General features: G+C 42.9%; 1 protein-coding gene across 1 annotated transcript in view; it reads left to right on the top strand.

Annotated features, from left to right (window-relative positions):
* The window catches only part of Nmnat (nicotinamide mononucleotide adenylyltransferase), a 29734-nt gene extending 8044 nt beyond the window's left edge, over nucleotides 1-21690 (top strand). Inside the window, exons 3-8 of the mRNA XM_070540915.1 lie at nucleotides 1473-1621; nucleotides 6784-6872; nucleotides 11453-11554; nucleotides 15812-15870; nucleotides 16276-16377; nucleotides 19021-21690. Coding sequence (XP_070397016.1) covers nucleotides 1473-1621; nucleotides 6784-6872; nucleotides 11453-11554; nucleotides 15812-15870; nucleotides 16276-16377; nucleotides 19021-19072 — 553 coding nt within the window. The 3' untranslated portion in view covers nucleotides 19073-21690. The remainder of the gene's footprint in view (nucleotides 1-1472; nucleotides 1622-6783; nucleotides 6873-11452; nucleotides 11555-15811; nucleotides 15871-16275; nucleotides 16378-19020) is intronic.
* The last annotated feature ends 3382 nt before the right edge of the window (nucleotides 21691-25072 follow it).

Below are 25072 nucleotides of genomic sequence, written 5' to 3'. Positions count from 1 at the left end.
CTTTCTGCTTGCTTGTGCTAAGAGTCTTTAGTTAGGTCAGGTTTTGAAAGTTAATGTTCATTGCACATTTATATGTAATTATGCTTTTTTGTATAGCTATATGTTGGTTTCTATAAATTAAGCTCACTCCTTTCATGGATCAGACTTAGCAGCTGAAATTAATTATGATTCTTTAGTTAGTCTATGCTTTAAGTAAGCAGCCCTGCTTATAGAAATAAAAGAAAGTTTCAGTGCAGCTTACACAGTGCTGCATCTTGCCAGCAGGGCAAGCATGAGACAAGATCAGGTTCCTTGTTTTGTTCTATGGGCAAAGGATCTTTTGTTGGTTTCATGTGTGTATTTGTGTGTGTGTGTTTGCATACTTTTGCCCTGTTCGCTCCACCACACGGGTGCTGTGCGATTGTTGCTCTTTGTTTTTCCTTGTGTCTGTGTGTTTGTGTGTGTATGTATAAACTCTATGTTCTTTCCTTGAGCAAAGCATAGCTTTAAGTTGGTATGGCTATGATCCTCAGACCTGAATCTTTATACTCCTAAGCTTTCCCCAACTGTGTACTCTACCTGGAGCTCTGAAAGCAGAGAACAAAACACTGCAATCCATTTCCAGGTGTTCAAGAATAGCCAAAGTAGTTGGCATTGGGTGCTGCGGCAATACCTACTTTAGTGATTCTTGCATTGAGGAGTTACCTAAAAGACACCACTTCACTGAAGTGCCTTCAAGTTGACATTCAAGACACCTTATAACTAAATAACGGCACAGGAAGTGCGAGACATCTTTGTTGAATATGATTCTTACATGTGTAATCAGCAATAAAGCGTTGGTAGGTTGAATTATTGCTTTATTTATTTTGTTTATCACTGATAATGCTAAAGGAGGCTTTTCAAATTAAATTTAAATTAAATTTTAAATGGCCACTGTAAGCCATTTGATGATGGCTTAGAGTGGACTCTGCCCATGTTTATGCACTGACGGTACTAGTGAGAAGTGCACATATGTGGCTGTCGTAGTGGAAGTAAATCCTGTCAAACAGTTTTCTACAAGGTTTCAACAGTGGCCATGCCTTATACAAAGGCAAACAAATAAAAGAAATATATGACATTCTAGTTGAGGTTGACAAAAAAAAAAGGAGAGTTGGATGGGTCGTAATCTTACATCAAGCAAATAACCGGTGCTTTCTTTTTTTAATCTAGCAGAATGAGGGGAAAAAAAAGAAAGTAAACATAGTTGAGAGGCTGCAGAGGAATGAATGGAGTGGTGACATTTGACAACTCGTAAGGATGTTGACAGCTTCGGTAAAGCGATGGAACTGCTCTCCACGCCTAGAAGCCAAGGCATCACTCCGATGGAAGGAATTTCTTTGAATGTAGGCACAAGTTTGTCATTTGTTTATTTTATTCGCTCCAGGAGTAATGTCTTCCAACAACTTGCCTGCTCATCTGTTCCTCCGACTTTTTGCACATCCGACCTCTGCCAGGCTGGACGCGTGGGAGTGTGAGCAGGAGAGTTGGACGCAGACGCGGCGCGTGCTGGACCACCACCGGCAGAGGATAGCCATTGAAGGGCTGCCCATACAATCGGGTCCCAAGCGTCGACGTAGGCGGCAGAGTAACGACAACCTGAATGGTGAGCTCCACGCCCTGCGCATTCCTCTGCTCATGCGTCAAGGAATGGACTTCTCCGGCTGCAGCCACATGTGGCCATAGATCGCGAGGGGCCTGTTGAAAGGGTGCGCTAGCCTAGAGCTGTTTTTACCCACTGCGGTAGATCAGTGGCTATGGTGTTGCGCTGCTGAACACGAGGTTGCATGTTCAATCCTGCCTGCAGCTGGCTCATCTCATTGGGGGCAGAATGCAAAAACACTTGCTTACTTTAAATTTTAATTCAATTCAAGTTCCTTGATTAGTAAATTAATACAGAGAGATTTATGCAGGAATAGGTTCCAAAGTAAAAATAGCTGACAGTATCTCTCAAGATGAATAAAAAAAAAAACATATCAAAGTAATGCAAGCCTGATGATACAGTGCAGTCCTTTAATAACAATATTTAAAATAATGAAATCTGATCGTTGCAACCAGTCCTCATTCTATCTGGACTGCTGTAAAAAAAAAGATTGCTGAACATACGTTATTGTAGCTCCAAACCAAAATTTGCGACTTTTGCTAAAGAATAGACATAAAAAGTAGGCTGTCAAAAGTGAAATGTTTATTTGTACCTCTAAACAGCATGTCAGGAGTCAGGTGCGGTAACATAGTCAGAAATCTTCGCTCACTTTTGTGGCAGTTTTAGGTTTACAACTGCTTTGTGCATCGCATTCTACTGCTCAATCCTTTACATGTGCACAATGCTTTACGCTGACCATTCATTAGACCATGCACGAAATCATTGAGCAAGCTGATCCACAACAGCACACTTTGCGGGAACGTCGGGGTCAAGGTCAAAGATGGGCCATGGTTAATCTCGTCGTCATCGAACTCCTCCATTGATGCACCACCTGTTTCATCGTTGGTAGCGACGCGTTTCCAAAGCTCAGTAATGTCAGCGGCTTCAACCGTGTTGGTTTCAATATCGTGGGGGTTTCACCCTGGCGCACAAAGTCTGTCTTTCTGAAACGGTTGCTTATGGAAAGGATCCGAAATTCCTTTTTCCTTTGATTAGCATAGCCACTGGTTCCAGCCTTCATGATACTGGTGCTCCTGGTTCAGAATTGTCAATATTGTCGGCTGCACGAGCTCATAGCTCTTGTGAGTCTTGCAAAATTTGCAACTTCATCTCAAGTGACACAGCTTTGTGCCTTGTTGGCGCCATCTTCCATAAACTGAGCTAAGAGGAAGGAATGCGGCGCTGCTTCGAGGCTGATCCCACGGTGCATTTCTGCGCTCGCTGATGGAGGTAGGGAGATTGTAGGAAAAATGGGCAGCTACTGCGCCACTTCACTTTTTCAGCTTTTTTTTTCTCTTTCTCCCTCTTCTTTGGACATGTACAGTGCACGATGATGGGTGACGCATATTGATGGAGATGTGAAGCAGCTGGTGCCATTTTGTGGCTTGCTGTGCCAACTCGCAATGCTCTCTGTGGCTTTCGCAATCGGCACGTGGGTGGAGCGTGCTGCCACGTAATGGTGGCAGATACGAACTCGCTCAGGCAAACTTTTCGCCCCATCTGGGCGTTGTACGTTTAAGGGGAACTTAGCAACGCAAATGTCAAGCTCCGTCTGCATGGCAAATGCTGTCTAGAAGGCAAAATTTTGATCACTGTATCATACATGCAGTCATCACCTATCGTTACGTTTTTATTTCTCATAACCCTAATGCACAAGTTGATACTCTTGAGTTGGCTCATCGTTATAAGTGGTCTGCACTGTATATATGATATAGGACAAAACTGAAGATTATTGAGCAGATAAAAAACGAAATAAGAATACAGATGAGATAAAAAATTGTTGAAAATAAATGAAGGCAAGTTACAGAAAAAAAACAAAGAAAGAAGAAAGGATAAGCACAAGGAATATATATGTACGTAGGGAATTCTTTGGATCAGTGTGGAAAACAGCAGCAACACTAGAAGAGGGAGGACATAGGACAAGCGTAAATCATAAAGCTCGCAAACTTGCAGAGGCCCTTCATATACAAAAGAAACGTGATGTTTGCATTTCAAAGTCGTCTATCTCTTTCTAAGATTGTGAGGCGCAAATGCTTCACTATTTATTCCATGTGGCCTAATGACATGTGCACGTAGATGGTGTCTTTCTTTTTTGCCTTTTTCTTAACAAGCTCCAGTGCTTAGACAGTGCTTGTCCTGTGTCCTTCCTTTTTGTGTTGCCGTTATTTTCCATGCTTATCCAAAAAAATGCATCGATTTCAACTTGCCCAGCATTCTGCCTTACTGCAATACATAGGGAACTGACACATAATAGCTAATAAAACAGATAGCATAGTACAATGTGTGGTAATGTGAATCGGAAAAAAAAATTGTTATAGAAAAATACGCGTGTACATTCATAACAATATGCAGGTGACTTAACGTTATAGTCACTTCTCTATTCCAAATAGGTACTTGTTTAGTTGAGGCTTAAAGATGAACAGAGAATTGTTACACTGTTTTAAGTCGGTAGGTAGGGAGTTCCATAATAATATGGCAGAAAGATGATTATAGCTTGTTTTCCCCAATTAGTGTGTACTTTTGGTAAAAGTAGATTGCATTTAAATAAAAAGCATTTAGACTTTGTATTAATCATTATGTATGGGGGAATTATATCAAGGCAGAGGTAGTATTGAAAAACTTTGAAAACAATAAACCAAGATTGCCAATAAACAAAGTGCCTTGAGTGTAAGTTAAAGAACCCCGACCTGACTGGTCAAATTGGTGGTCAAAATTAATCCATAGTCTCCCTCTACCACAGGTCTCATAATCAAATTGTGGTTTCGAATTATGAAATAAAAAAAAAAGGTGAGAGAACTGTTTCTATATGATTGTATTGAACCGTTGTGCCATAATGTAAAGCAGAAGGGTAGGACCATTTACAATTGCCAACCAAAAATGTGCATTTTCAGATTTAAAAAAACTTTGCAAAGTGTTTGCCAACATACCGCCAATGAATACCATTTGAATCTTAAACTGACTAATGTGTTACTTCAATAGAAATTGAATTTGTTGTTGCACTTGAGAAAAACCTATTCGGCACTGTGGGTTAGTGTTCCCCGAAGCACCCAGCACCAGCAGGGTTAAATATTGCTTTTAGCTGTTAAATGAGTCATTACTCTCGTTGCTGGTGACAAAAATTTGGAGGATGCTTAAGCTACACCTTTAAGAGTGGAATGCAATAGCATTCAAATACCCCAAACTGCTTCTCACGCTTCCCGGCAACTGGAGCGTATGTAAACGTAATGTTCACCGTAAACGCTTGCCGCAGACGTTGTGCACGAAGGTGAGCATTGTGGTGGAACCATGGCCTCTTGCGGGGGCCGCGATGTGGTGGAGGCGAGTGCCAGCTGAAGTTAATGCAAGGAACCGGGCATGCCGCCCCGCGGCTCCCAAGACACCCATCGCACCAGCGCCTGCAAAATGGCGGACGGTGCGAACGGTCTGTGAACGCCGCAGCCGGTTTGTGTGTGCGAAGGGGTTTCTTTGAGTTTTCGCTTAACAGAATGATGTTTTCTCATATAGTCAAATTACAATTCAAGAGCTATTGTGTCTGTAGGTTGTGTGCAAGTCGTAGTTTAAGATTTTTTGGGGTATTTTAGCTTGAGAAATTTAATTAGTTCAGCCAATTCCTTGCATCTTATGGAAGGCATGGGTATACGTGGTTCGAAAATCTTTTTGCCGATGCAACGTCTGACGCCAGATGCCGGATTTTCTGCGACACGGGCTCTTTAACACTATCGTGTTAAAATGTCACTGACATGGCAGTGGTTTGTGATGCCTGTGACATGCTAGCTCCATTGGTGATAACGTCACGAACAGTCACAGACCCATAGATGCATTTGGCACATACTTGCGCTTCTTGCATCAAAGACTGCTGTAATTCTCATCACGTGCTGGTGAAATCAAGACTGCTCAGTGAGAAAAAGAACTTAATTAAATTGCTTTAACCAGTCATTATGTGAAAGGGCAGTTTGAGCCAGCACGTGACTAATAAAAACCAGTTGTTTTTTTGTGACATGATATACCAGCTTAGACATATAGAAAGCTTGCCACATGTGTGGGGAAGTGAGTTTGTTTATTATTATATTTTTTAATATGAAGCATTGTTTGCCTATCCTCTGGCCATTTATGTGGCTGCTGGGTTGCTTGCGTAATATCTCGACACAGCACAGCACACATATAATGCAGAACAGTTGTGGCTCAAGGTCAGGAAATGGCAACACGCTGCCAGATGCTTCCAAGTGCAATGTGCAAGAGTGAAAGAAAGGCGTGAGTAAGGGTAACATGCTCAACAGAGGACAGCACAGACAGAACCAAAAACAGGTTAAAATAAATATTTGTGTGGTGGGGCATCGGGGGGGGGGGGCCTTGTGTGAATGAAATACGCATGCGCAATTTGTGCTTTGGTAGGTCGTAATATATGTGATGTGGTTGGGCAAGGAATAGCAAGTACATGGGGATTCATAGGGCGGGATTACACATCATGCATAGGCCTCTATCCAACCCTTGCCAAACTGAATTTCCAAAGAGGATGCATCAGATGCCTGACACAGATGAGCCCTAAATAAGCACTGCGTCGAACAGTCACAAAAAGGCCTGTTTGATTCACGAGGTGATGCAGGAGACTCGTGAAGGACCTGCATATGCCCTTCAACATGACCTTGCTCTAACCTTGATAAAAGACTCATTCATTCCAACACTTGCTATCACCTAAGCAAATCTCTCCTCGACTTAAGATTTCAATCGATATATTCAATCAGCATAATTTTTTTTGCTGTCATAAAATTGTTTTACATGACGTGCTGTACGCTGTGCTGTGAATCCTTGACAATAGAGCGCATTATCTTCACTTGCTACAGAGATTAGTAAAAGATGGTTGGAGAATTGGTGGCAGAAAAGTAGGGAGACCACAAACAATGGAGGTCTACAGAAATGAAGTTCCCAATAATGGCTCAGAAAGTTTGGTGCTGGGAATTTTTTGTCTGTTCAAAGAAATGAGATAGGTAAGACATTCGGTAAAATAAGACAAAGAGCTTGGTGTCGACAGCCACCGCCCTGCTTCAATGGGGATGCTCATAGCATCCGGCGGCCCGTCCATCCGTCCGCCCAGCCACATAGGTTCATCTTTGTCTTTCCACTTGCAGAGGCAGCCTTGAATGTTCAGCTGATGCTGCTGTGCGGAGCTGACCTGTTGCAGTCATTCAGTGTGCCGGGGCTTTGGTCCGAGCAAGACGTGAGTCATTTTAGCAACTTCCTATGGAACATAGGTGTTTGCCTTCAAAGTTTATGCACCTTGCCATGTATGTGTTTGTGCACATGTGCATGCTTGGGTATTGGTGTGTGTATGTGTGCACAATGGAAGGCACCTGGTGACACATTATCTGCTTTGTAAGAGTAATGTTCTGGACTCGTTGGTAGTAGGACTTCATTTCTTGTGTGTGTCTTGCTGTGTCTGTCTGTCTCCATATCAAATTTTTTTTGTGAACACTAGAAAAGAGGCTGTCCAATGTTTCTTCACACCTAAGAAATGCGCAGGCTGTTTGTCACATGTAGGACAGAAGGGACAACTGTACGAAACATTTAGCACACAAGCTAAAATGGCTGAAGGGTAAATCTTTGTAACCACTGGTAACACTTTAGCTACTCTGAAAGATGACCCGAACTTGACCATTGTTAGAAGGCGCCACCATCATTTTAGGTAACAAGATGCAAGCTACAAAATGTCTGTACATCTAATTAATGCTAGCAAACGGAAGGCTTGCAATCATCTTATGTGCACACCAGACCTAAATCACACTTGAAATCAGACTAAGACCACAAACCAATTAGGTTTGTGGTCTTAGTCTGATTTCAAGTGTTTTCCAGGGTTCCAAAGGTTCTCTCAAGTCCCAAGGGGTAACACTGGTCCAGCGGCCTCAAGCTTGACTAGGTTGGTCAGTGGAGAGAGCCCAGGCATAGACAAGGCAACATAACATTATAACAAGGCAATTGCATTATGCATAAAGAATCAGCTTGACAAGCTGCTCATAACGAAGAGAAAGGGTGCTTCTTGGAGAGAGGTGCTTTTAATAGCTTCTTGGGAATGCTCTCCAAGCATCAGTAACATGCAATACGTCTTATAAAAAAGGAAAGAAGTCTTCACATTGGTCACAAACGCCAACACAAGTGCCGATGCTAATGGGCCCGCCCATTCCTGTATCAAGCACGCTGAAAACAAGGTTTTTGACGTTTTGAACTGTCCAAATTGTTGTCTTAATGATAGGTTTAGGAACATGGTGTTGTTGTTTTGGATGCATGACACCAATGCTCGTCACAGAGGCGAGCCGTAATACCAGCGATACTGCTCTTGGTCAGTTTACCTTCAAGTTTAAACTCAGCTTCCTGCTAGTTATGCAGGTTGCAGGTCAAAATTGTGATTATGGCCTGTACACGACGCAGAAAGGGCCTAATTGCAGATGACCACAGGTAAAAATACTGCCCTAGTCATGCCTCACACATCTGTGCTTCAATTTCCTTTCTTTATGACATACAGTGCAGTCCACTTATAGCAATACCACGTGTAACAATGTATCGATTATAATGATTACAACACTATTATTAGACCAATCCTAGAATATGCAGTAATTATCTGGGACCCTTTTACAAAGGTAAACATAAATAAACTTGAAAGAATCCAAAAGAAAGCAGTAAGGCTTATATATAACACTTATGGGCGAGCATCAGTCAGTGACCTCCTCAAAAAAAGCGGTTTACCCTCTATTCCTAACAGAAATCGCATATGTCGCTTAAAGTTTTTCTATCAATTAATTAATAATAATTTCAAAGTTGACACCTCCAATATCCTTATCTATTCCTCGGGGTACCAAACTAGAAATCGCCATTCTCTTTCTATAACACCAATAAAGCCACGAGTTAATTGTTTTAAATATTCCTTTTTTCCAAGGACCATCAATGATTGGAATAACCTCACGGATGATATTGTCAGACAGACATCATTACATTCATTTCAAGAGCATTTGAATTGATTGTTGTTAATTGACCTTGTCGCTGTATTCTCTTGTTGAATTTCTGTGTGCAATTTTGTATTCTTTGTGTCTGTAATTCTATATCTTAACACAATGTTTCCCACCTGCTGTGATCTTGTGTACAAGATCGCAGTATCCATAAATAAAAAAAAAATGAGTCAACTTAAGAGGGTCAACATATACATTAGGGCTATGAGAAAACTCAGAACAATATGTTATTCACAGCATATTAGATATACCTATCTACTTGCATAATGATCGCACTTCTTTGTCAGAAAAATTGCCACAAATTCAGGAGTGCGATTATTACGCAGGTTAAATTTCCCACTAAAGAAAAGAGAGAAAAAAAAACAGAAAAAAAGTGAGGTCGATTGGAAGAGCGCACGCAAGACATGGCAAAAGATAAAGAAAAAGAAAGCCGGCAATCTAGATGTGCGTGAATATTTATTATTTTCTAATATTCAATTGAACATTGTGCTATTTAATATTTGCTTCAGCTCGAATTTCATTACGTGAAGTATTTGGAACGAATGAACATACATCGTATTTTTTGCGCATAGACCGCATACAAATTACTATGCTTTGGAAAGAAAAAGAAAGATGGGGGGTGGGAAAATAATATCCATGTTTTACCGATGGAAATAACTACTTAGTACCCAGATATTTGTAAAAACAGTCTTCATTCATGGATGCACGAATCGTCCATGACTGTGGGAAACAGAGACAGTAGCACTGTACTCCACTGGCATTGATGCTGCCGTGAAGCCACACCTTAAAGGGCCCCTCACCAGGCCACATAGCAAATTTTCGTTATACGCTGGAAGTTGTTACGTGCCCTCTAGGGACCATACTGCCGCAAGAATTTTTCTAATTGGTTCAATAATAGCCGAGATAGAAATATTGCATTGCCGAAAACCCATGATTTCACGAGGCGAGGGCCAGTGCCAAGAGAGACACTCTCTTCACTTGCCCCGTCTAGCCTCCACAAGCGGAACTCCTTCTCCCTGTTCTCCCATACCGGAGCTTGAGGGTCATGTGATGCAGATGTCATGGGCCCCGCATTCATTTTTTTTTCCTCGCCTTTTTGCTGTGCGGTGCACGTCTGCTGACGGCGTCACGTGTGAGCTGTTGTGCTTGTCTTGTTTCACACAGCACACGATTTTGCATGCTGTGCACGAGAAAACCTGACTAGTGGTATAAGTCAGTGCTGCATGAATACTGAGACAGACACAAGCGGATCACAGAGCATGATTGCATGCTGGAACACGGTAGAAAACGACGTAGTTTCATTGTCTGCATGCGCGACTACACGACATGAGGACAAGCAGACGAAACCAAAGTACATCTCTCTTGCTGCGGTGTGAAGTAAAACGAAAACGCACAGACATTCAGTTTGTGTGTTCTGTTATTTCTCTAAACTTCATATCATCTATTGAAGCAACAGATTACACAAATAACAGATGTTGCTTTGAATAATTCTCGAAGTCACGCATGCCCTCACAACAGTGCAACATACGTAGGCACACTTGTGCGATGTACGTCGCCTCTCCAGGTGGGAATATGGAGGTGAAGCGCAGATGACGTTTCGTTTGAAAATTTCAGCTCTTTCCACAGCGCGCAGCGATGTAATACTTAGCAGACACGGTCATTAGTGTGCATTGTTTGCACGGCACTTGTCAGCTCAAAATGGCCAGACCCGCTGAGGGGCCCTTTAAGTCGAAATTTTGGTGTACGTAACTTCGCCCTGATTTTACTGTGACATTTTTTATGTAGCATTAAGCAGTAAATTTGGTGAGTGACACCTGGTGAAACAGCATGGTTTGACACGCACAGGCAAGACTGAGGACAGCAAAAGCATCAAGTGTTCCTACCAAGTTTGTATGTGTGCTTACTGAGTGAAAAGAGTTAAACCCATGTGTTGACAGAAATTCTCAAGCTGAATTTGTGCAAAACAGCATAAACAGCCGGTGTCGTGCAGTGAAGGTCGCACTTCACAGTATCGCAATGACGCACAGTGGGCGATTGTGAAACACTTTCGTGGCCTCAACTACTTCAAAATTTTTAGTAAACAGAAGCACAACTGTGAGTAAGAAGCTGTTAAATCTTCTGTGCTGCTGGAATTGTAAGAAATTTTGAACTTAGCATTCTTGCATGAGAACACCTGAATAACCGCGCTTAGAAAATAAACAGACTTGAGACCTGTTTCCTTTTGGACAGGTAAACCAACTTTTTTTTTTATAATTGTCAACATCTGGCTCCTGGTGTCAAGGCTTTATGCAAATCCCACTGTTCGAACTATCTACTTCGGAATGATTCGACACTTATTTCCTCGTAACTTCGAACCAAAAGAACTTATAACCACACAAGCCAACAGCAACCACATTTGGATATAGGTACAGCTTTATCTCCATGTTTTCTGACATTCACGCTTTAGTTATATTCTGGTTATATTTATATTTATAGTTACTACATTTATAATCCGGTTTATAGAGTACTTCATTTGATACATAAGAGACAGTGTAGCGAAGGCTAATGTGACTTCTCTAACATCTAGCATTCATTATGTATCCATGTTCATTTTATCGAGGTTTGACTGTAATAGGCTATGGCTGAGAATGCATCTTGATTGGGAAATACCTTCCTCCTGCATGTGCACAATATTTTTGCAATTGGCCCATTGTCAAAAGAATGCGTGCATCTGCTTGCTGATCGCACATAGCTAGAAATACATGGCCTTATCTCCCCCACATGCTTTCTCTCATTTCCGGACTTCCGCTCTGTCATGAAGATAGAGAACATCCTGACACAGTATGGCCTGGTGGTCGTGACTCGCTCTGGCTATGACGTGCCACGAATTATCTACGAGAATGACATCCTCTACCGGCACCGGGTGAGTGATGACTAGGTGCATTTGGCTGAGCTGGAAGCTTTCGGAGAAAAGAACGATTATCGAATTTACTCAATGCATACGCACACTTTCGTTTTCCTGACAAATTTTCTGAAAAATTATGTGTGTATTAGATTTGAGTATGAAACAAGGGCTAGAATAGGGACAGGCTGTCTTCGTTGACAGCCAAATTTTCAAATCTGATTCAATACACGTTTTGCTGCAGCTGAAGAGGTAGCAGCCTTGCGCCCGCTCCGTAAGCTCTTTTTAGCCGGAGTTCAAAAATATGCAAATGCCATGTAGCTGGACAGAGCAAAGGTAATGTTGTTTGCTGTTGCTTAAAGATACTCAAACTGTTTTTCCATTCCACCTAATTAGATAATTAGTCTTAATTAATCAACTTCTCAAATGTTATAGTGAGATGAAAAGTGTCAATAAGAAAATTGTAAAGCGACATGAAAAACTTCCGAGACAGCTTTTTGTTCCTCAATACGAGCTACATAAAAGTGTTTTTCTGAGCGTGAAAGAAACCCGCAAATGCACGTGAAGTTGCCGCATGTTTGGCCGCTCAAGGCACTTTGGTTGTATTCGCGGGCTTCTTTCAAGCTTGGAAAAACACTTTGATGTGGCACGTATTGAGGAACAAAAAGCTGTATCAGGAGTTTTTCATGTCGCTCTATAATTTTCTCATTGACACTTTTCGTCTAATTATAGTTGAGTAGTCTAATGGTTAATTAAGACTAATTAGGTAATAATGCAAAATGAAAAAAATAGTTTGAGTATCTCCAAGCCATGGCAAACAACACTACCTTTGTTCTGTCCACCTACATAGCATTTGCATACTTTTAAAATTTGGCTAAAGTTAGCTGGGACACCGTGTATATTCTAGACACTATAGTTAAATTGTCGCAGTCTCCAAGATGTTTAAGAAACGCAGTCCTTCAAATGCCATAGATGTCTCAAGATGAGATGCTCTCTGTGATTGACAGACATAAGCAGAGGCTGCATTTTCAGGCACTGCATGGCGCTCTTTGGCCAAACCTGGCCCTTGCGCCACAAAACACCACACATCATCATCAGGCACTGCAGATGCAGGTTTTAGGTGCCTAAAAAAGGCACCTAATACCTCGTTTTAGGCACAATATGGGTCTAAAAGGCACTATTTTTGGTACACTATAAAAGCTATAAATTGTTTGTAAATTAGACTTGTTTTATGTGTTGAATATATGCCGCCCATTTTTGTGGTAAGAAAACGGCTGTAGCATTCACTTGTGGGGTCTGAAAGGCAGGAACCTTATTTAGCAAGCCGTCGCTGCACAGGGGTTTGTTGGGAACACAAGACGCCACTGTGTTCTTTTAACGTTAAGGGCCCCATCAGCGTCCCGTATCCAGCATCGACTGTCTTTTCAGTAAAAATCATTGCAAACTACGTGTACCCAACCACTCTTCTGTCACCAAAGTTGCCCATGCCTTGTCTTTCATTCTTTACAGAGCTAGTCCTCGGAATTTCGGGACTTGAGAGACCAAACTCGTTTTATTATCAATACTATTAATTACTTATGCAAAAACAAAAGGTACACAGCAAAATGTAATAAACACATTGATAGCTAATTAGCAAATTCAGATGAGTCAGTTAATTTCTAAATGAAATAGTTCTTGCTGCGCATGGAGAATGTATGAATGTTGTGTGATGATTTTATTTTGAAAGGTAATGAATTCCATATTGCTTTGCCAGAGAGGAGGGTTGTGGACTTGGAGTAGACACTAGTGCAGTATGGTGTTATTGCTGCAGTAACTTTGTTATTTGTCTTTCATTTTACGCAGCTGTGCATCACTTTCTTGTGTGCCTGTGAGCAAGAAATGAATGGAATGGAAAAAGAAGATGAAACACTTTTAAGTAAATATTCCTCATAACATGAAGTGACAGGCGAGGGTAACTGCAGGAGCACTAACTAACACATGCTATTTTGAAATTTAATTTCAGCCTAAGCGAGACGTTTGCTCATTTTGATGGTTAAAGAGACACTAAAGGCAAATATTAATTCCAGCCAAAGTGATGGATTAGTGCTCGAGAATGTTTAAGGCATCAATATTATTGCGAACAGAGCTTTAATAATCAAGAAATTGAGGTAAATGCAGTACATGATTAGACACCCCCCCAACACATTCAAATACTTGCCTGATGACAAAAGCACTCCTCAGTTAAATTCTTTCACTAGTACTCAACCACTCGTTGCACAAAACATCTTTGTATTGTATTATAAGACAAACTAAAATGCTACTTGTCCAGTTCTATTTCATATTTAGAAAAGGTGCATTGAAATTACCCTTGACAATGATGCAGGCGATTGAAAGGTTTAGTTTTCGCTTGACTCTGCGCTGCCCACGCTTCAGCATTTGAGTAATTTCATTATTGCGTAGTGCTGTGCTGATTTTGCTGGCTCGCGAAACTCGCACAAACTGCAAGTAACAAGGAATTCAACTTCCATCTGATGTCGCGGGATGCCCGAATGGTCTACGCCACTGGATCAAAAAGCAGCTGCAGCGGCAAATCCACCGCTCTGTCTTGGTTTGGTACCACCATCTGTTTGGTGCCGTTTTACTCACCGACGTCAGCAAAGGGTGGTGATGGCATATGCAACGTCACCACTCCCCCGGTTTGGTGCCAGGAGATTTGAATTTCGAAAATGGTATCTGGACCCTTCAGATGCAATTTTCTTGTAAACTAGGTCTTTTCTTCACACGAAAAAAGCATTGCGAGGTTTCCGGAATGGTATTCAAACAGCCCATGTCAACTTAGTATTTGCCTTTAATGTCCCTTTAATGCATGAAAATGCATGCCGACCTTCCATCTTCTCTGTATGTTTACATGTCACTCATTTGTTTACTATTCATGCCTTCCAGTCCAAGGGCCTATATTTACTGCCTTGTGAAGGCCTGTGCAGTCTAGTTAGAAGGGCATAGAAAGATACCAACAGACTTGAACTATTTCTGTGGCTACAATCTAATTTAGGGTACAGGAATTACTCTAATGTTCCTGGCCTTATGTTAGCGCAGGGCTCCCACAGTCCTGCGCTAACTCCCCTAACTCTATGCAGTGACGGTGACATGACACCATGGCAAGCGCAATGACCAGAGAAACAACAATATAATGACAACACACGCTACAGCATAACAAAATGGATAGACGGACAGAACAACCTCCGTTTCAAGCTCATAACTGCAGTTGCCCCAAAGTAGTTACAGACTGCTAAAGGAGATCTTTAGTGCAGAAGCTCAGCCTCTCTTAGTAGGAGTAGCTGTTGCCTTTTTGCTATGGCAACATGTTTTTGTGGCTTATTGCTATAACTTGTCACTATGACTGCTTCGCTGCTAAATAGACTTCTGTTGATTCCATCCCGACCAAAGGTCCCAGCTGTTACCTGTGGATTGCTGTGGGCCCAAGCTTTCGTTATTTCGATCCTAAAATTAGCCTTCGCTGGATAATTCGAACTTGACTAGCCAGCACGCATGTGCCCGACCTCTATAGTGACGCCAATAGTGGCCCCTAAGTGACTGCATCTTTCTCAGAAAAGCTTAATGAATACTGAACACATTTCTTGCCGAAAATGCCTATTTTTGGCCCACCCTAGGAAGATTTGCAAGCAATTATCGCAGCTGACAATGTCTGATTGTGGTATGTACTTGATTATAATGTGCACCTTCCTGTTTTAAAAGGCAGTTGGGCCAAAAATAGTCTGCGCGGCGCAATCGGACACAAAACCAAAACTGCCTTCGCAACATGCCTTATCACATATTAAATGTATTGCGGTGGAGCTGGCACTAAAACACTATGTGCCAAACAGCAATGTTTCTTGCTGCAAGGTTGAGTGCATGTTTGATTTCTACTTGATTTAGGAGCTGTAATGTCATTCCTACGTTAGTTTCTACTTTGTACTGTTAGTATGGGCAAGTTCTGTGAAATGAATCACAGTACATTTGGCGTATTTTCTGCATCTTGTTTCATTCGACCCCCAGATAATTCAATCGAATTCTTCGGTCCCGTCAGGGCTTAATGAATGGAAGTCGACTGTATAATAATCTTCTAGACAGCTCAGAACCAGGTTGGAAAATAGCTTCTGCTGTAAATGACAGCACTGCAATTGTGCTTTGGTGACCCTCTATATTTTGTGCTTGTTCGAAGCTGCACACTCTCAATTGGTGTGCGTCTCCTGACCAAAATTCCTTGACAACATTGTGATGACTGCACTTTCTGTGCAGCGCCACATTCATGTGGTCACTGAGTGGATCCCCAACGAGATCAGCTCCACAGCAGTCAGGTGAGCTTTGTCTACCTCCCACTGGCCTGTTAGGGCATGTGTGCATGCTTGCATGCATATGCGAGCATGCATGTGAGATTAGTTTTGTGACCCTTTATTCTGTGTTGAAATCTCACGACGATGTGTAGGCAACAAACCATACAATCTCTATAGTACTATCAGTTTCAGTGATGTTCAGCATTATTGTGTTGTTCAAAAATAATGCGCTGCCTGGACAGTGGCAGTAGGAAATGTACGCACCCATGCAACTGGTGCAACCTGTGTGGTCACTGCCATGGAAACAATGTCCGTCTCTGCTATATATAAGCATCTTATACATTTGCTTGCTACTAATTATCGAATGGCTTCAGTGTTGAAATGGAAAGAAATTTCAATGACAGCAGCAATAATGGCACCCACTTTCAGGCGAGCACTGAAGCGTGGGGAGAGTGTCAAGTACCTCCTTCAAGACTCCGTGATCGACTACATCCGACAACATGGCCTGTACGCACAGTCTACCATGGACGAGTGAGTATCTTTCACTTCTTTCATTCCTTTTACAACAAAACATCTATGGTATGGATGTTTTGGCAAAGCAGGCTTTACTAATTTATGTCCATTTCATTATGGAATGCTAGCTGTACCAGAGACATGTCCTAGCCTGATTTCCTAGAAGCACTTGCCAAGTGTTTCAGGCAACGGTTTCAGAGAAGTTAACATTAAATGGCAGCACAGCAGAGATTAAGGGGCGCATTTCTTCGACAGGAGGCAGTCGTGACTTGAGACAGTCTAAAAGTCTTTTTTTTATGGGTTTTTACGTGCCAAAACCACTTTTCTGATTATGAGGCACGCTGTAGGGGAGGACTCTGGAAATTTGGACCACCTGGGGTTCTTTAATGCGCACCTAAATCTAAGTAGACAGTCTAAAGGTCAGTGTGTTCCGTAGACATGTAACATGATGGCACTGAAAAAGCATCTCGGTGTAAGAAAACGTTTTGGAATGACAAGCTTTTGCAGTTACTTGTAGAGCAGGCTGGAGTGAAAGGTATTCTTTCACTAGGGAGACATAAACAGCACGGATACAGTCCTGTTCTGATGGCAGCGAAATGCAGAAAGCACCCGTGATGGCATAGTGCTGTTGTACAACTTGATCAGTTAGCTGGCATTGGTGAGAATGCGGGAATTCACTGTTGCTCATCATGCTTGCAACTTATGCATTGGACATGGAAGCACAATGCTCTTAAAACACTGTAAAAGCAGCTGCACCTTTTCTATTCTGGCAGGTAGTTTCCACAAATCCAGCAGTGTCATAAAGCGATCCTTCATCGACACAGGATCAAGGGTGCTGATTTTGTGTCGCATTCTATACTCCTGGACAGCTACCTGTGGCATGAAAGGAAAGCTACGGGGGCAGAGCTTCTGCACATGTGTGATCGCGTCAAGTAGTCCGGCACTGCCTGACAACACTTATAGTTTCTTGTCACAGATACTGAACCAGCGCAACTTCTTTTGTGTGGCGGTTTCGCATTTGCCCATAGGCGGAGGAGAAAAGCAGAAAAATAGGCCAAATGTAACACTCAGTGGTGTGTTTCATTTAATTTTGCTGTTGTACATAAGGTGTTTGTCTTCTCTTCTCCAGTTTAAGCTAGTGCAGGTGAAAACGTGGGGTGTTTTTCAGAAGCACACCCACTTGTGTGCGCTTTGCTTTTGTGGCTTTCCCCTCATTGCCACAGAAAGTTGTCCCCGAGTATAGCGAGCTATTTTCATTGCTGGTGTTTATACTGGTAGTAAGAACAGCTCCCATAATTTCGTATCTGTACTCATGCATACATATCAGTTGTGTGTGGGCGTATGGTCCAAATGCAGAGCATGCCTTTGCAAAGATGCGGCAACGTTTCCACCAGCTTGAATGCATGAAAACGGCTCGGTTGTGTGACACCCAATTGACCTGAGTCTTCCCAACACACAGTGGTAATGTACCTTAAATTTGGACAGGCTTTAAGTGGACACTAAAAAAATGATTGAATCAACCTGTTAGAAATCTTTTGATGTTTGTTTTATGCCAAGAGAAGCAAAAATTGTGACTAAACGAGCTGCACAATGCTTCCACAAGTCAGATTGCCTTCAGTTGAATGGGCTCTCTTACATAGCTTTGCTGGCAACCTTAATCGTTTTGTTCTGTGCTCTGCTGCCTGGGTTTGTTTCAATAAAAAAAAAATTACTATGGACGGCAGTCCAAGAAGTTTTCTGTGATATGGCATGGCCTCATTTAGAAACTGCATGGTTATTTCTTCCATTGTATCACAATGTTTTCTTAGGTTTAAGTTTGCACAAAATTCACTCTGCCATGCAGTTTTTGATTAATAAAGCACCATAATTTATGGTGCATGTGTCACTAAATGTTGGTGACATTTAACCTGCCACAGTAACTACAAACAAGTTATTCTTGACATATACTAACAATCTTCTTTCTCTGCCTTTTGAAGTGTGAAGCAATTTGTCTAAGCACCTCACCGGAAACACCACAGGGATTGCCTTTATATAAATATATATATGTGTGTGTGTTTTAATTAACAAACATATTTCGCTCTTTCTGTCACTTTAGTGTTTTGAATATAGTCAACTGACTGAATTAGACTGATCATTGCTGTGTGGTGAGCCTGCAGTGAGGAATAGGCTTTGTTAATAATAATTCGGTAGGCCACACTGATGTCTAGACAGAGTTTAGGTACATTTATATACTGCCCATCATTCAAATGCTGGAGAAGTACAGTAACAGTTGCACAGTAGACAGTAGGGGCAGATATCTGTATGCTCTCTTGGTACGGTATCACATGTGTACGCGAATCATTTGTATATGTTTACGTATAGGATATTTTATATGGCAATGTTTAGATAACTTTTCATGAAAAGATGTGCAACTCAATGTTCAAGGCCATGATATCAAGCAACAATGTCATTAGTGCTGCAACGCACACAAACACAAAATAAAGCTCTTCCTGCTGTTACCATCCTCTCCATGAATGAGCGATTTTTTTCTGCCAGGTAAACTGTGAGAGGGTCATGAAGTATAGTGGACCACCATTTCAGCCTCATCTAGTGCTTTCATTCAGTGTGTCGATACGTGGGATGCTGTGTGGCTGAATCACATGGTGGTACACTCTCTCGCAGCATCAACTCGAACCACACGGAGACAGAAGATGGCCAGGAGACAGCCGTGTGACAATTGCACTCGGTGCCCGGACAGCACCAGTACCGGGTGCCGAGCGGTATTGCCACCATCATTAGGACCGAGCAAGCGAGAGCCACGCAAGACCCGCATCGCTTGCAGTCGGTTGTGACGGCCGTCCCAGATCAATGGCCCGTCACAGTGCTCGACAACGGGGGGCTGTTACAGAATAGCAACAGAGGTACCGGCGCATGCGCGCCGTGTATGACACTTGGGGACTCTGCCCTAGCCCATTTCATCTCCTGTTTGGTTCTCAAGGAAAAAGCTCGATCGTGCGAGCCTGGTTCCGGCCAGTGACTCTGGAGCGCAACAGCTCGTGGGGCTATTGTGACGGCGAATGTGTTTGCATTCGCAAGCTTGTACTGCTAGTCAGGCAGAAGCTTTAACAGCTGTCAAGTGGAAATGTCCTGCCACTTGGCATCGATTCACATTTCCTGTTCCATCAAACTGCGGAATGCCTTTTTTATTACAGGAAATGTTGCCAGGAGCCAACTGTTGGTTCCTACTGCAAATGTGTCGCAGTCTGACACTTTTTAACATGTTGACTAAGCTGAATTAGCTTTAGATGGGAACACATGACCAATTACTAATGAACAACATGTGGAGCAATAAGGTGCCTGGAGTTCATCAAAGGCACTTGGAGTTCGTTGAAGGTGCCATCTGCAGGGCTTAGTGCAGATGTTTAGTATCTATTGTAGCGAACCAACTACTACACAGTTGCTGCATTTTGCTGTGCGCTTTGCTTTGATGTCTAATGAGCTTCTCAGAACAACTTAAGTAGGAGCCTCGTTGTAAGTGTCTCAAGTCGTCATGCATTGCACTGTGCCAGTTGCATGTTGGCACGCATAATGTATCTTCTGTGAGATACCCTGTGGTATCTTAACTCGCTTTGGAGAATTGTGTTTTCCATACTTCATCTGATATAGTTGAGCTGACTGTGTGCACTATAGGTGCCTCTGTAGTTGGGGCACATCAGCCCTGTTAGGGGGCACATCAGGCAAAAGCATAATAGAAAATGCACATGCTGAGAGAAGAGTACTGCAGCTACTACATGAATCGTGTAGTGTCTACTAGTCCTGGAATTTCACAGCTCTAGTGCATGTCTCACTTAGCCCTTAGACAGATCTGCAAGGACTGTTATCACTTGTCTCTGATGAAGTGAAACAAAGGCAGCTTTATATTTGCCCTTTAGCTTGCACATGACCTTAATTGTGGGCTCAGCTTCGGCCAGCACTCAAATATATAATGCTGCATTCTGTGACATCACTATTTATGGTATACTGGCAGTTCCACTATTCTATTAAGTTTCAGTGTGCTATTATGCAGCATTTTGCTGCAAAATGTAACTTTTGAGTTGCTTGAACTTCCAAGGCTGGTCCAAGTTTTGAAATAGTGTAAATAATGTTTTAGGCACAGCTGCAAGAAAAGTTCGACAGTACTATACAACTTTGAACAGAGAAAGCATGGTCCTCAGCTTATGGCAGAATTTTGGGAGCAGTAAAAAATTAAGGGGTGTTATAACTGTCAGTCCCACTGCCCTCTTGCCGCAACAGGTTGTGCAGGTAGTGCACCTTGTAGTTCCTACATATTACACAATCTGTAAAACTACTTAACTACTTGTTGATACTTTGCCATTACCTACCTGTCAGAATTTCGCACCCATTGAGACAGTGATAGCATCTAGGCTTGGGTATTTGCGCCTTGGAACAGCACCTGCGGGCATAGAATTTTCTACAGTACTCGGCAAGGTATAGAGAACTGCACTACTAAGAGCTGCTGGGTCACTGCAACTAGCTGACTGCAAACTTGAGTAGTTTGTCCCGATTAAAATAGTTGCCATCCCACCATTTAAAGGTCAGAAATAAAAAGTTAGTGTAGCCAGGAGATAGGGCCTTGCATATGTTAAAATGCTGTGGCACTGTCTGTTGAGGCCATTGCCATTGTTGCTCTTAATTCTCTGTACTGGCCCATTGCTCGTTATCGATCTGCTGTTCAGCCGTGAGTGACTAATCTTCACTGATCCACATATGCAGTCTTGTGCCCTGAGGCTACAGCGTCCCATCCAGGTTGTGCTCTCTAAATTTTTATATTTGACATTTCTCTCTGTTTTCTCGAATGTATTCTGCCTCATTACATATGTAATGTGCACCAAGCGAATGTTGAGGGAAAATTTATTTTATCTTTTTAGATTTTTATCAAATGAAGGATCTGTTTGCTGGAAACAAGTCTGTTCCTTCAGTGACACTTTTCACCTTGCACTTAATTATTTTTTGACACTGCTGTGTTGAGGCTTTTGCATGCTTCTTTTACAACAATGTGTTGTTTGAGGTGGATATAAGTGTCTATATGATATTAATATGTGTTTCCACCATGTCTTCCTTTTTCCTGGACAGGCCCAGATGTTGTTGGGCAGTGCTTTAGAGGTAGCTGAACATCTTTGCATGGTGTTGCTTTGTACATGCTACTGAAACCTTGGGAGAAGCATATTATGGGATGTATGGAAAAAATGAACATGAATGTGCATGATGTTTAGTGCTGTGTTTGGATTTGGGTTGAAGCTGGATGCGTGTTCAGAGATTTTGGATGGATGAAATAAAATGCCTGTTCCATAACTCTCCTGCCATAATGGAAAGGGGTGCTACGAGTGTCATAGAGGTGCCACTTCCCTAGCTGCCTCTACAGTACCAAATGCTACTGTAATAAGCCAGATCTTAATGACTGTTTCTGCTAAACTTCCCGCTTGCGCATGCTCAAATTTGGCAAACAGGTGGCATCTTGTGGTGTATTGTATTTAATGCCGCATTCAGATGTGGTACTTGCCCTTTGTGTCCAGAGCAGATAACTACAGTTGAACCCACTTACTAGAATATCAAGTGCCAAGAAAATCTCGTCATAACTGTATCGCATGTGAAAAGCAGAGTGGACAAACATTTAAACATTTCGTTTAGAAAAAGAGGCACAGTCGAACCCACTTACAGCATTATCGACTTTAACTATACTCAAACGTAACAATAAGCAGCTGCCCCAACCTTAACTTTTATGTGTGTTCCTTTGCCAAAATAAAATACTACAATGTTCCCATGTCGCATTAGTGGCTATAACAATTAAATCTGGCTACCGTGTGTCTGCGTCAAAAAGAAAAGGTACACGAAATCGATGAAAATTTTGGAGGACGCTTAAGCTTTGCCTTTAAGAGTGGAATGTGATGGCATTCAAAGATCCCCGACTGCCTCTCAGGCTTCCCGGCAACTGCAGCTTATGTAACCGTAATATTTAGCGGGAAATACTGGCGGCGAATGCTATGAACGAAGGTGAGCTTTCTGGTAGAAACGGGGCCTCTTGTATGGGCCGCGATGCAGCGGAGGCGAGCGCCGTCTGAAGGTGTTGCAAGGAACCGAGTGCGCTGCTTTATGCCCTTCGAGATGTGCGCGAAATAATCTCGGAGGCCATGGCCACTCCATGGATGGCAGAAACGCTTGAAAACTGGTTTGTTTTGAGTTTCCGCGTAACAGAATTATGTTTTCTCGTATATTCAAATTACAATCCGACGCTATCATGTCTGTAGGTTGTGTACAAGTCGTACTTTACGATTTTTCTGACGTATCTTACCTTGAGAAATTCAGTTAGTTCAGTAACTTCTTTGCGCTACATGGAGGGCCTGCGTGATTGGGTATGCGTGGCTCGAAGTGACTTTTGCCGAAGTGATGGTCGACGTTGGACGCGAGACGCCGATGCCGGATTTTCCGCGACACGGGGCCCTTAACGCTTTCGCGTTAAAAGAGACAAACTCACGGTTTAGCCCGAAAGGCCAAGCATCGATTGCCATGGCAAATTAATAGACAGCTGTACGAATAAATGATAGTAGTTTTATCGGCCGTATTGTAAACATTCGCTTACTAACTAAATTAACAAGCATGGTGTCACGCGCAAACACATCTCACTCGATAACTACGGACACACTGTCGAAACGCTGGCGTGAGGAAGAGCGGCAGCAGTAGCGAGCGAATTGCCATTCGTGCTGCCTCCCGCTTCAACGCGAACTAAGCGGCGGGAACACAGCGCACACGAAGATATCAGAGCGTTTTTGACGGTCCGCTCCGCTCTCGCGTACCCGCTCACAGTTAGCGGAGCGGCGGACGAAGAATCAGTTTTAGCGGAGCGCCCGGCTGCGTCCGAAAGGCATGTGCTTGCCTGACGCGCCACCTTGCCGCAGAAGGTAAAACCGCTATGAACATAATATTCGAGTTGTAAGAATTGCCGCAATAAAATAATACGTTTGGAATTGCTCAAATGTCTGAAGGCATTTCACGCAGTACATTGCATTTTCATTTCTTATATATATAAATAATCCTTACATTAACGAAGCCGTTACGCTGTGTTGTAGCCAAGACAAGGTTTTTTGCTCTTTCAATACACCTAAAACGTAGTCCGCATAAACAAACGTGCACACATAGCATGGTTCTGAAACGGTTTCATGGCCACAACCTCCCGAAATAGAAGATCTTCGTGTCTCCTAAAGTGTACTCTAGGTTAGCGCTTTACAAATCCCGATTCAAACCACCTCGTGGACGGGCCAGCAGCACTGGGGGCAGCCATTTTGCTTCGCTAGACCCGCTTGACGCGCTCGCCGCGCTCCGCTGAGAAAGCTTTCTAGCGGTGAGGGGGCTCCCGTCCGCTCGCCCGCTCACTGCTGAACGGGTCGCGCATGCGCACTTGCGCTTCCGCTAGCCCGCTGAGCGGAGCGGACCGTCAAAAACGCTCTGCTAAAACAGCCTATCAACACTCGGCGCACTCTGTCCCCATCACAGATAGCTTTTCAAGATAGGGCCCACGCGTCCGCGCCATACGCAGCCGCCGCCAGAGTATACACGGTTGATAATGGTTAATAATTAATGGTTCGCATCGAGAGTAGGCAGCGCCATCGACCACGTCTACGCACGAAGTCTACCAGACGTGTCACTGTTCGGTTACGTCACGTGCTACAGCACGCATCGGCCAGTGCTCATCTTCCACGAAGCAGCGTCACCATCCAAAGACATCATCCAATTTGAAGGTAAAGATGAAACGCGAGAACCAAACAAGAGACAGGGTACACAATAAGCGTTGTGCATATTTGCTTCATTTAAAAAATGTATCTCGTCATTTCATCCCATGTCCACATGGGAGTTATCTGTAGCATGAGCACGGTGTAAGAAGATATGTTGTTCTTACACCGTGAACATGACAACCTCATCGTCGTCGTCTCGTGTTATAAGTTCTAACATTTCACTTTGCAACCGCGCTTCTCCGTTTCACGATTTTTTCGCAGTGTTTCTTCCTGTTATGCCAAACACAGCAGCATACGACGCCGAAACAACCGGTGATTACTAGCAAATGCTTACGCATCATTTAGATAAATCCCACAGGAAATTCTGCGAGTAATGTTTTAAGAATAGGGAGGACAACATAGTTGTATGTGTCAATACCCGAACGGCCATCACAAATATCAGAAATATTGGTGGCATTTCTCCGTATCGCTTGCACTTGAACGAAGAAGGGATGGCATAGAAAGACGCAAGCGGTGGCGAAGTGGCAGCTAAATATCCCTTCAAACTCGTCTCTTTCACCGCAGCGCACGGCCAAGCTTCCTTCCGTAGCGGTGCTCCCATATGTTCTATTCATATACAGAAAGGGAGCTGCCTCCGCTGCGATGGCTATACACCGTATAGAAAGCCCCGCATGCAGATATGTGAGAACTCGCTCGTATATCCAACGGCGTGATTACAACAACAGGTGATTACTAGCAAATGCTTGCGCATCACTTAGATAAATCCCACAGGAAATTCTGCGAGTAATGTTTTAAGAATAGGGAGGACAACATATTTGTATGTGTCAATACCCGAACGGCCATCACAAATATCAGAAATATTGGTGGCATTTCTCCATATCGCTTGCACTTGAACGAAGAAGGGATGGCATAGAAAGACGCATCACCTGAAGTGGCAGCTAAATATC

Source organism: Dermacentor albipictus, chromosome 6, assembly GCF_038994185.2.
Source record: "Dermacentor albipictus isolate Rhodes 1998 colony chromosome 6, USDA_Dalb.pri_finalv2, whole genome shotgun sequence".
Classification (NCBI taxonomy): domain Eukaryota; kingdom Metazoa; phylum Arthropoda; class Arachnida; order Ixodida; family Ixodidae; genus Dermacentor; species Dermacentor albipictus.
This window is presented reverse-complemented; position numbering and strand designations above follow the sequence as displayed.